The 13,242-nt window shown below is 31.8% G+C and overlaps 1 protein-coding gene across 1 annotated transcript; it reads right to left on the bottom strand.

Moving 5' to 3' along the window:
- Positions 1-6,687: 6,687 nt before the first annotated feature.
- Positions 6,688-8,367, bottom strand: LOC133790278 (uncharacterized). The gene is made up of 3 exons (XM_062227910.1): positions 7,935-8,367; positions 7,303-7,811; positions 6,688-7,125 (listed from the first exon to the last, which is right to left on the bottom strand). The coding sequence occupies exons 1-3, from the start codon at positions 8,365-8,367 to the stop codon at positions 6,688-6,690; spliced, it is 1,380 nt and encodes a 459-aa protein (XP_062083894.1).
- Positions 8,368-13,242: the final 4,875 nt, after the last annotated feature.

The raw sequence follows: 13,242 nt of genomic DNA on the forward strand, positions 1-13,242 counted from the left end.
TTATGATAAGTTTATGTTTTAATATGTTATGTTATGATTTACCCTACCTCAAATATTAGACAGGGGACGTAGATGGGTTATCATACACTACATGTGATCTAACCTACCTCAAATATTAGACAGGGGACGTAGATGGTTTATCACATGTCATAATGGTCATTATTAGTATAGTCTTATATGGAATATGTTATAATATGTTTATAGTATATGTTGTAATATGTTTTTAGTATATGTTATGATATGTTTATAGCATATGTTATGATATGATTTTATGTGTATGTTTATGGTGTTAGTAGTTTTTCTTTGCTGGGCATTAGGCTCATTCCTTTTTTTTTTTTTTAGTGTGATGCAGGAAGTTAGATATGGAGGCGAAAGGATTCTTGGAAGCTTGGCATGTGTGTTGAGGATGAACGGACTGAGTGGACTGCGTGTTGATTGAGGATGACGTTATTTTAGTCTTTTAAAAAAATTATGTTCTGATGTAATTCCGCAACTATTATTTAAAGTTTATGTTTTTTTTTATGTTTTGTCAAACAATATTTTTATGTTTTAAACAATGGGTACCCATACCATGTTTTACATTCTATTTTGTAATATTTGTTTTTTTTTAATTTTAATAAAGTGATTATTATTTTCAAAGTAGTAGCTATGTCTAGTAGTTTTAATGATCCAAGGTCTTAGAAATAGTTGGGTCATTACATAAAAAGAAATAAAAAAATGTCAAACAAAATATTAAGAAAAAATGTTTAATATATGATTTTAAGAATTAATTTTTTTAATTATTGGTGTGCCTATATATATTATTTGAGTACAAATATAATGTCCATACTCATTATACTCATTGATAATAAAAACAGAGTACACACTTGTAAAATGTACGTCATAATATATTTTAAAAGATTAAAATATTTTTAAAAAATTAATAAATCAATAATTAATTATAGTTAAATTATTTATTATATAATAATTTGATAATCATAGTTTTACATTACGTTAAGTACTTATTAATTATTAAAATATTATTAATGTGTTGTGTTTAACAAATAAATTGTTTTTTTTAAGAAAAAATTATAATACATTATAAATGCTGGACACTGGAATTAATATAATAAAAAATAGGTAATTTATATGCATTTTTTTTATTATAAAGTAGGCTTATTTGAAGCAAAAGTCTCCGGTTTAATTTTAGTGAAAATTACATTTTAATATGGGTTTTTTAATAAAGTTTTAAAAAATATGGCTTTTTTTTACTAGTATTATTTTATGGCTTTTTAAAACTTTTATTCCATTCTATGGGATTTTTTCCCCATATTTTTGTATAAAATCATTATTATGCCATAGTTAAATTTCTAATTATATTTATAAATGTAGAAGGATAATTATGTAATTTCGTTTGTAGAAGGGTTATTATGTAATTTCCTAATTATTTATTTAAGTTATTATATTATGTGAAAAAAATTATCTTTTCAGTTTTTTTATTATTTATTTTTAATTTTATTTTATATAAGTTAATATTTACTTTTCACTTTTTTACCTTTTTATTTTGTTTGATTTCACCGAAGGGTTTCGCCCTTTCTTCTTCTCCAACAGTTGCCGAGCGGCATTGGCGATCGGTGGTCGTGGCAAGCGAATGGTGGTCGTCGCAGGCGAACGGTGGTCGTTGAGCAGAGGTGTTTGGTGGTTTGCCATTTGTGTAAGGATGTGTTCCTGTTCGTTTGTATTTCCATTTATTATGATTATATATCCTTCTGGTTTTCATCACCCACGCACACACACAGTTACTTTATAATCTCTGAGTGCCTATTAGAATGTCTCTACATATAACTTGCTTGCAAGAAAAGGGCCCGTGATAGGTCAAGATATTGTTTATGTGGTATTTTAGGTTTCAATATTTAAGTGTTTTCTGACTTGTGATGGAAAAACTCATTGTGGGAAGCAGTTCCATGGTTTTCATCATGAGCCTTGTTACATATATCCTACACTCTATCTCTCTCTTCTCTTCTCTATGGTGCCTTGTAGCAATACTCGTGTGTGTGTGTGTGTATATATATATATTTATATCTCTCTCATAGGGTGGGTGGACAGTGTAGCAAGGCTCATAATGAAGATTCTCATGTTGTGTACTGTTAATGACCAGATTAGCTATGAGATCTGAGAACTTCTATTTACTAATAATAAAGATAATCATTAGTTGTCATTAGACAAATCTTCAATAACATATCTTATTAACAAGTAGCATTATAAAACAACATGGATAAACAAACATGAATATTTAAAAGAAAAGACTAAGATCAACCAAAGCAAGCAGTAGGTTTTGGTTTTGTATTTGACCTCTACTATGTAGAAGTTAATCGTTTTTTTGGCTATATTATATTTGGCTCCTCAATCATTTATCTAAACTTTTTAATTCTTGATGGCATTTTGTTGCAATGAGTTTTCATTTTGATCTTCCATCTTTCTGCTCCTACCATCATTGATACTCACAGTAAGCTACCAATGCCCTATCAATGTGTAATGTTGTGGTGCATATTTTGTGTGCACATATCTGTACTCTTTTTAATTGTTGTTGTTGATGGTGATGATCTCCATCTTAAGGTGATTGTGGTGAATGTCTTTGGTGGTCGTTGTAGTGGCATTAGCGTTAAGCCATTTGGATGATGTGATTGAAAATTTTGTAGTAAGATCTGAGGGCTCTCATGTTGTTGTTTTCTTGTAGGTGTTTTTAAAAAAATATTATTCTCTTAGTTTCTACTTCAATTTATTGTAAACTAACCCTTGTATAAACTACCAGTCAATGTAAGTTGGTTTTATGTCTATGTTACAGCATTCATATGAACTTTTCTGAATATTATTAGTGTTTTTTTTTTATTAAATGTGATTTTTGTATTTGTTTATTTATTTTAGCTAGAAAGGATAATGCATGAAAATTTTGGCAGTTTCTAGTAATTCCTTATGATGTTGCTGAGAATGATGCTTTGCAATTGAGTATTGCTAGAGGCATTCCTCAACAAGTTGATTGGTGAGTTTTTTTTTTTTTAGTTTATTTATCTTGTTTGTTTCTGGTTTTGTTTTTATGTTCTTAGTTTTTTATGTGTTTGTAATATTGCAGCGACTGGGATTTTTACAACGTATTTTGCCGAGCAATTAATTCTTGGAAAGGAGAATGAGATGCCAAAAGAAATTGATGCTCAGTTGCTTCGCCAAGATATTGCTGTTAGCTTGTATTTTCATGGGAAGAAGAAACAAGAAGATGGATATTTGACTAGCGATGAGTTTAGTGAAAAACTTTTGGATAGGAAGCAGAAGAGGAGGAAGACTGCTGCATAGATTCACTTAAGACTATTGCATAGGTTATTTAGGAAGCTTTAGGAAAGGATATTAGACTTTTTTTATTTTTTCTATACTCTAGACCAGATCAGCTTTTGGAAAATGATATTTGACTTTTGGAAATGATTACTAATAGTTAGTTTGATACTTGTATATGTTAAATTGGTACTATTGTAAGACCTTGGTTACTTAAGAATATTATATATATCTTTTGATCTTTTTTGTGTTATTTATTTGTATATATTTACTTAGTTTTTTGGGGATATTTTAATGGTAACCATGTACTTTGTTTGGTGTTTGTCTTATATACAAAAGTGTAGCTAGGTACTTTTGGTGCTTGATGTTTTTGCTATTTGTGATCATTTTTAGATCAAAGTACCCAGTTTCTCTTGTTTGTTTTTTACTATATTTCATGTTTAATAATTATATTTTATACATATTCTACTTTTAAAGCAACAGAGATATTTTAATGGTAACCAGGTGCTTAGTTTAGTCTTCGTCTTTTATACAAGGGGTAACTGGTTACTTTTGGTGTTTGTTGATTTTGATTTTTTTTTTGTGGCAAATGTTAGATCAAAGTACCTACTTTTTTTTTTTTGTATTTCATGTTTAATAATTATATATAATAATATTCAACTTTTTTAAATAAACTGTGATATACAAAGCAATTGAGATATAATAACCAGGTACCCAGCTGGGTCATCATGTTATATACAAAGTGGTAACTGGTTACATTACCCAGAATATTATGTTTAATTTAAAAAAAAAACATGTTTTCATGGTGTTGGTTGCATAAATATTTGACAGACATCAAAAAAACCAACAATTTATTCTATAAGGAATCTTATATGCTTTGTGTAATCATTCAATTTATTTGAATTTGTAACAGAGTTATTATAATACTCAATAACAATGTATTAATATGAAAGTCACTCATTTAATGAATGAAGCTATGATATGGTTGTTTTGTTGTAATATATCAAGCTATGGCTTTTGTTTTTTCTGCTTGTTTGCCTTGTCAATTGGTGGATTTGTAACGCCCTGGCTACCCCAGAACAATTACGGTGAACAGTGAACCGGAAATTTGACCCGCTACCCGAGTCCTTTGGTTAAAAACGTGATCTAAGGTTTATTATCAGGTTAAGGTGAAAAACCAATAAAAGAAAGAATACATTTCATTAAGTAAATAAACTGCTCCACGTGAACATTTCAAAACATTTACAAGTTGTTCTTAATACAAAAGGGTTGCTACTGTTTCAAATTTACAAACCCCGCCGGCCTAAGCGGAAAAAATAGGATAAACCCCTAGTCCCTTTGAGAACTCCCTGACCGTGGTGGTCAGGCGGCCCAATATGTACACAAAATCGCCCAAGCACTCCACTCAGGGTTGGTGAAACTTCTCTTTCCCTTTACCTGCACCACATAGCACCCATGAGCCAAGGCCCAGCAAGAAAACATAATAAAGCATGATATAATATCAACAATGATTATAATAACGATTCAGGACTATCAGTCCATAACAGATAGGTGACAATAGCCAAAAGTCACAATAATGAGCACAGCTCCCTCTAGCCATGTGACTATAGGGTCACCAGGGCTTAACTGATAAGTGGTTCTTTCATAAGTTTGGATCAGGACAGGTGCATGGTGATTAATCACCAACATAACCTTCCTCTCGACTATAGAGTCGTAACTATGGACAGCGTCCCCTAGCCACGTGACAAACAGTCATCGGGGTCATATACCCTGGCTATAAACATCTAGTCTTAGACCAGGCAAGTGCTTATAAGTTCTTCGACCTTAGGGTCGGTCCCGCATTAATGCCATGGAGCTATTCAATACGTGATCATCGACTTTAGAGTCGGTCCCTGACTAGTCAGTGCCATAAACAGATAATCAGCGTTCACTAGCATTTAATATGCATTCCAAGTCCACATATATCAACCAACATGTTTTAATAACAAACCATGCATGTCATATACATATACAGGGTGCAACTGTATCCATACACTGTTTTCTTACCTCTGGTTCAAGTAAAAGTTATTATATGAACGACCCCTGAGAACGATCAACCTTTAAATTCCTTGACGGTCACCTGGTCATAACCAAATTATAGGATTCATTAATAAAATGATAACTGAGGGTTCCCAAACCAAATCCCAGCCCCCGAGACATCAAATACTACCCAACCGGGTACTAGGTCCAACCCCGAGGCCTAAGGTTTGAATCCCCAAGCTAAAAACCACATTTTGGCAAAATTGGCCTTAAGGGCCGCGGCCCTCCCCTACTGTTGCGCCGCGGCGCGCCCTCAAACAGAGAGGGACTCCCCCCTGCCAGACGCCAAGGGCCGCGGCGCACCCCTGCTGCGCCGCGGCGCTCAGCCCAGATTAGCTAAGTCGGCCACACGAACCAGTTTTTTCCCCCGTGCTCTTTTCTCTCAAACCAGTCCCTCAAATCATCATAAAACCTCCTCCAAACATATAATTAAACCCCCAAATAACACCCTTAGCTCACCCTCATCAAATCCCAACCAAAACAACACAAAAACTCCCTTTGATTCTCACTTCCCACATCAAATTCAAGAACTAAAAACTAAAAGAGAAAACAGAGAATAACTTGAATTTAATGATCAAAACTCACCTTAAAACTTGCTTTGAACCTCCTTCTATGGCTGAATCTAGTCCACTAACTCAACCCTTGAATTTCCTAGCTTGAAACCCCACTTTGAACTCAAAAACACCAAAGGAAGAATGAAGGGAAGATAGTGTACGAGAAGGAAGAAGGTTGCCCCTGTTTTGATCTCTTTCAACAAGTTTCCTAAGTCATATATATCCACCCTTAAATGACCAAATTACCCTTGAGTTACTTAAAGCCTCTAAAACCATTTCAAAGGTAAAATTGGTACTTTCCGCTTATCCCGTTAATCATAATTAACGCTTCCCGATTCCCGCTAATCTCAATATCCTCAAACTCCAATGATTCATATCCCGTTACCCTATTATCCCTGATAACGTTCTAATCACTAAAAACCACCCCGAGACTCACCCCGAGCCCTGAGCTCAAACCTGTTATGACCAAACCGATAAATCATGTTTAAAGATCGTCTCATGCCGAAATACTCAAACCAATCCACATTATAATGTGGTCTCACAATATATCATTGACATGCAATCAAGTATACAATTATGCCCTCAACGGGCCAAATTACCAAAACACCCCTTGTAAACAAATGTGGACCCACATGCATGTATTTAACATTATATAATAATATAATTCTCATAAACATGCATAAATACATTTAAATAGCATAATTAAACAGTTATGGCCCTCCCGGCCTACTAATTCGTCCATTAAACCATATTAGGGAATCCGGGGCATTACAGGATTCCTGCAAGTCTTCCTGTTATGTCCTGATTGGCCACATTTACCATTGGTGATTATCACTTTTGGTTCTCCTCTTGATCTTATTCTTTTATTTCTTGGTCTTCCTGCAGGGATTGTTACCTTTGGAGGTAGCACCACTATGTCTAAGTGTTGTGGGAGATTCCATTCATCTTTATGGGGCAAAGGATGAACATTTTCTTCATACATTGCTTTCAAAGTTTCTATTTTGTAAAACTTTGCACAGTAATCATACACTCCCAAGTTTCTCTTTGCAATTACAGCTACTGAATACCCACAAGGCATTTCATCTTCTTGAAACCTATTACATGTACATGTTCTGTTGTGTATATTTACTGTGAAATCGATCCCCTTTTCATCACGAACTTGATATTCTATTGGGTTGAAAGGCAAGACCTGAAAATAGTTTTGTCATGAATTAAAATAAAATAATAAACATTTATGTACAATTAACGTTGAAGGTATTCTGTTCCCACTCTGTGTAGTTTATTGTTTTTTTTGTTGTTACATAAGGTAACTAGTTACCATTCATTGTCTAATAAAAGAATAGTAAGAATAAGTTTAGTTGCATACCTCATACTTCATTTTTGAAACAATGTCATGTCTCAACTCTTTTTCTGTTGTTGTAGACACTTTTGTGAATGTTCCATTTGCATTATTTGAATTGTTCCACACCCACTTTTGAACCAAACTTCTAAGACATTCAACCAAGATATCAATAGGGAGATTTCTTGCAGCTTTTAGTGCAGCGTTGAGCGATTCTGCGATGTTGGATGTCATCATGGTGTATCTTTTTGTTGGTGAGTATGATCTTGCCCAAGTTTCATACTTGGCTTTCTCTAAATAGGGTCTAATGCGTTTGTCAAGTCTATCAATGCTTCTCATGTAGTGTTCACATTCTGTTTTTGTGTATGCTTTTGCTGCTGCAATGAAATTCATTTGTAGCTCTTCTCCATGGTTTCCATACTTGCTTTTCAAATTATTGAGCAAGTGATACATGCAAGCTCCATGGAACGCATTTGGGTACACTATATGTACTGCATTCTCTATGCTCTTGTGTCTGTCGGAAACAATAGCCAATCCTATGAAGGTAACCAATTACTTTTATAAGATACTAAAAGAAATAGCATGTATTTGTGTATTGGGTTTGGGTAACCATTTCCTTTTTATATGTAAACCATATGATATAATTGAAGCTACCATACCTTCGGGTTCTCCATATGTGTCTCTCAGTTTGGAGAAGAACCAAAGCCAAGAGTTATCATTTTCTGAGTCTGCTATTCCAAAAGCCAAGACAAAAATGTTGTTGTTTGGATCTAATGTTGATGCTGAAAATAGGGTGCCGCCATATGCATTTTTTAAGAAAGTTCCATCAACAACAATGATAGGCCTCAAGTATCTCCAACCTTTGATTGCGTTAGAGAAAGCTATGTACAGGTATTTGAATCTATCTTCATTGTCTGTGAGTAGATGTGTTACTGTTCCTGGATTTGCTTGCTTCAACATGTAAAGATACATTGGCAACTTTTGATATGAATCATCGGGGTTCCCTCTTACTCGAAGCAAAGCTTTTTCTCTTGATCTCCATGCTTTTGTGTATCCCATGGTTACTCCAAAGTCATCATTCATGTCATTCATGATGTCATTTGGAGTATAATTTCTTTTGATTGACTTGTAATTATTCTTTATTAATCCCCCAATTATGATGCTTTTTGCTTGCCTATGATCCTCCATAACAATTTCAACAGAGCAAGTATGATTAGGAATGCATTTTCGTACCTTGAATAAATCTTGATTTCTGTATTTAGAAGCTCTCACAAACCAGCTGCATGTGTCATCTGCGCAGGTAACCAGGTACTCTCTCGGTTCTGATCTTTTTGTTTTGAACTGGAAGTTATGTAGCATTGCATGGTAGCTAAGAGCTGATTTGATTGTGTTCTTGTCCTTGTAAATTTGTCCTTGCTCTATTTTGTTCACTCTGTAATTAGATATTACTATTTCAATTTCCTCCAATTTTTTTTTCTTTTTGAATTGTCTTCAATTATAAAATCAACTACTTCTTCAGCAAGGTGAGGTATGTATGCCACATTGATTCCCTCATTTGTTGTGCTTGACATTCCTTCTTCAAGTAACATATGTTCATTGATGGAAGCTTTGTTTGCTTGCATTAATAATGTTCCCACCTCCATTTCTTGTGTTGTAGCTTTCTGATTTGATAGTTGAAGAAGATTATTTTCATTACTTGATTCTTGAGCTATATTCACACACAATGGTAAGTCTGTTATTTTTTTAGCAACTTTTTTCTTTATTTCCATGTAGAACAACACTGAATTGTCTGATTCAATCTTCATTGGTGGTGTTCCTTTGGCTACTTGATAATAAACTTCAATGCTTGCTCTTGTTTCCTTTATCTCCTGTTTTACCAAATTCACCAAGTTGTCAAGAGAACAATTTGGTGGAATCAATATTCTAGTCATTCTGTACCCTTCGTACTCGTTTTTTTCATTCCACTTGCCTCCAAATTGAACCAAAGAAGTAGTATTTTCCATACCTGTAATATTTTGTAAATTTTTAAGTAGTTAATTGGGTGTAACTGGTGAAGGTAACTGGTTACTTTAGTCTGCAATTACATACGTCACTGAAAAACTTAATTGGAAAAAATGACAGTTTTTCAGGGTAACTGGTTACTTTGTTGTTACTGAATGTTTTGACAATTAGAATTCAGACTAATATCAAATGTTTTTTTTATCGCAAAGACAAAGTTGAATCTAAAATAATCATAGTTCTTGTTTTTTGTATATTTTTGGTCAATCAATGTAACCATATTAGTAGGTTTAATTATTTTTTTCAAATTTCAAGTTAATTATTATGTTTTTTTTTTTTTTTAAATGGACATCATGAACTTCATGATTATCATTATAATCTGTAAAATAGCTATGAAAAAAATATGAAATCAATGGTTCTATATTATGTAGAAGAATTAGGAATTTAATAGATTTTAAGTTGAAGAAAATGAGATTAAAATAGTATTTGACAGAGCAAGATTTTACAAACCTGGTATTCTTGGATGCTTTGGACGATAGAGAAGGACGTCGCCGGAGATGGACGTCACTAGAGAAGCAGATCTGACTGTAGGAAGGCGATTGTTTCAGGTGGCTGGAGGTTCGGGTTTGTGGCTAGAGTTGATTTTGATTGGATCTTGAGGATCTCTTCAAGGAGTTGCCGGAGGTGAATTGTGTTGCCGGAGATGGGTGTTCTTACTGAATTTTTTTTTCTGTTGGGGATGTTTTTGATCAAGTCAAAATTTCAGCATTGTAGTATTTGCAACTTTAATTACAATACTACCCTCCTTAATGGCTGATTTGTTTGTTTATTTTATTTTTTAATATGGGATAACTTTTCCCATATTCTGATTTTTTTTAGTTAAATTTTTCCATACAAAGTAAGTAAAGTTTAATTACCATATTTTTGCACATTAATGGCTAAAAAGCCATATTTATGAAAAATCCCCTTAATTTTATTTATACATTTAGGTTTCTAACATTAAACTTTGGGAAAATAACAGTTTGTCCTTTGTATTTTTCTTAAATACGCAATAGACTCATGTATTTTGTTAAATGACAACTCGCTCAAAAAAATTTCAAATATAATTTTTCATTCTCAATTCCTCGACCACTTTCTTCACTTCACTGAACTCATCGCATCACTAACGATCCGATAATTGATTTTATAATTAAAAATATTTTGACCAAAATCAGATCTAGGATACTATTTTGATCCATTTTGTAAACACACAGGGTCCGAATTATCATTTAACAAAACACATGAGTTAATCGCGTATTCGGAAAATACACATTGACCGACTTTTTATATTTAAAATTTCAATCTCTTAAAAGTTAGTATCTATAATCATTTTACTTTTTTATACAACTTTTTGTGGCAAAAATTCCCAGCCTAAATTGCTGTAAATGTAAGAAGCATCCAGAGCAAGCTTAGAGGGTCAAGGTCTCCAGCTTTTTTTTTCTTCTTTTAAATAAAGATAACTTCAAATTTATTAAATATATATATATATATTTCATAATTATACAAGAATTAGTATGATATCTAAACAATTATTAAACTTTACTTTTTTTTTTAAATATATGTTTTTAGTATATATGCAATAAATAATTGTTAATATAACTTATGACAATTTCAATAATTTTATTACAAATTATTCAAAAATTTAAAATATTAAATTATTAATATTTTTAAAATTTACAATAAATAAATCACAAAATTATGTCATTATTGTTATTTTGATTGTTTAGATTTTATATAAAAGAATTAATATCAAAATTTAATAAGTTGGGACTTAAGTACAAAATGATGCAAAGTTGGGGATTTTTATTACAAAATCCTAGTTTTTTAACACAAAATTTGAATGGAAAAATGAGAAAGACTAAGGATACTATTTTTTTTAAAGAAGTTGTGGAGTTAAATATAAAAGTTTTGAGGTTAGGGACATGAGGACAAAAAAAAAAAGAATTAAGTTTGAATGAAAGAATATGCCCTGTCCAGGAGTACCTTTCAAATATTGAAGGATACATTGAGCTTCCTTGAGATGAGGAGGTCCAGGGAAAGCTAAATATTGGTTTGAGTTGATTAACTGCAAAAGAAATTTCAGGCCTAGTAATTGTTAAGTAAATGAATTTACCTATTATGTTAGGTTAAGAAGTGAAAGTAAATCTTCATCATCATTACTGAATTTGATGTTAGGTTTCATAGGTGTGGAAGCTGCCTTGCCTCCTAAATAAATTGATGACCTTTGGGAAACATAAATGCCATTAGTAGACCTGCCTATTTCAAGGCCTAAGAAAAAACATAGTGGACCCAAATCTTTGAGTTTAATATTGAAATCCAAATGAATTTTGTGTGTAGCCCTTTGGCCACTAAATGGGCTTTGTATCTCTCTATCTCACCATTGGATTTGTATTTTATTTTGTAAATCCATTTGTTGCCAATTGAGTGTTGTCGAACCGGTAGTGAAGTTATATTCCAAGTATTATTATTGGCTTCTAGAGCATCTAGTTCCATTTACATTGCTCTTGTCCATTTTGGCATTGTGGAAGCACTAGCATAAGAAGTAGGCTAAAAAATTGTGTGAGTTGTTAATATGGCAGCTTTGAAAGGAGCTAAAAGTATGTCATAAGACATATAGTTAGTAATAGGATAAGTTGTGGATGAAGGAACAACATTATAGTTACAAATATAATCGGCTAGTTGTGATAGCTTGTTAATAATGCGACCAGACACTACAATAAAAAACACTTTCCATGAAAAAACATTTATGACATTTTCGGTTTAAAGTAAAAAAAAAAAAAAAGAATAAATAGCATTTTTGCCCCTCGAACTATGATCATTGTATGATCGTACCCCCTGAATGATTCGCGATGTTAAAAATTCACCCGAACTATGTACGTTACTAAAATATGAGACTTCTGTTAGATTTCGTCCTATGTGGCTAACAGATTGATGACGTAGCATATTGTCTATTGATGTGGCAGTGCCATGTGTAGAATAATTATCAATTTTGCCCATCGAACTTTGACCACTACCAAATTATACTCATTTTATAAAAAATACATATATATATATGTTTTTTCTTAAAAATAATAATTAAATCCTTAATAAATAATTTTTTTTAATTATCAACAAATAATTCTTTTTTACTTTTTCTTTTACAATATTAATTAAAACTATTTTAGAATGAACATTTTAAATAAATACTAAAACAAAGAAAAAACTTTTAATTAAAGAGGTAGACGAAAGACTTAAATAAATAAATAAAAATTTTAATTTAAGAGGAGGACAAAGGGGAAATTTTTTTGTTTTAGGATATATTTTTTAATTTTTATATTAACATATATATTGTAAAAGAAAAGAAAAAGTAAAAAAAAATTATTTGCTATTAATTAGATTTTTATTTTTTAAGTATTTGGATTTTATTTAATTAATTTAAAACTTTTAGTATTGATTATTTTCGTAATCTTTTAAAATATATATTTTAAATTTTTAAGGATTTAATTATCATTTAAAAAAAAAATTAAATTAGTCTTAATAAAATGACACAATTTGGTAGTGGTCAAAGTTCGGACGGCAAATTTTTTAATTATTCTATACATGACATTGCCACATCAAGAGACAAAATGCTACATCATCAATCTGTTAGCCACCTTGGACGAAATCTAACAGAAGTCTTATATTTCAGTAACTTGCATAGTTCAAGGAGAATTTTTAACATCGCAAATCATTCGAGGGGCACGATCATACAACGATCATAGTTCGGGGGGCAAAAATACTATTTATTCAAAAAATTAATATAAGATGACATTTTTTTTAAATGTCGTTAAAAAGTATCGTTAAAAATAATTAATGATATTTTAATAAGTGAAAATTACATATTATATGAGAATTTTAATAGATTGTGCAAAAACATGGCTTTTTTTCAAGAAAAGTTAATCTATGGCTTTT

This window comes from Humulus lupulus, chromosome 1 (assembly GCF_963169125.1).
Source record: "Humulus lupulus chromosome 1, drHumLupu1.1, whole genome shotgun sequence".
In the NCBI taxonomy this organism is placed as follows: domain Eukaryota; kingdom Viridiplantae; phylum Streptophyta; class Magnoliopsida; order Rosales; family Cannabaceae; genus Humulus; species Humulus lupulus.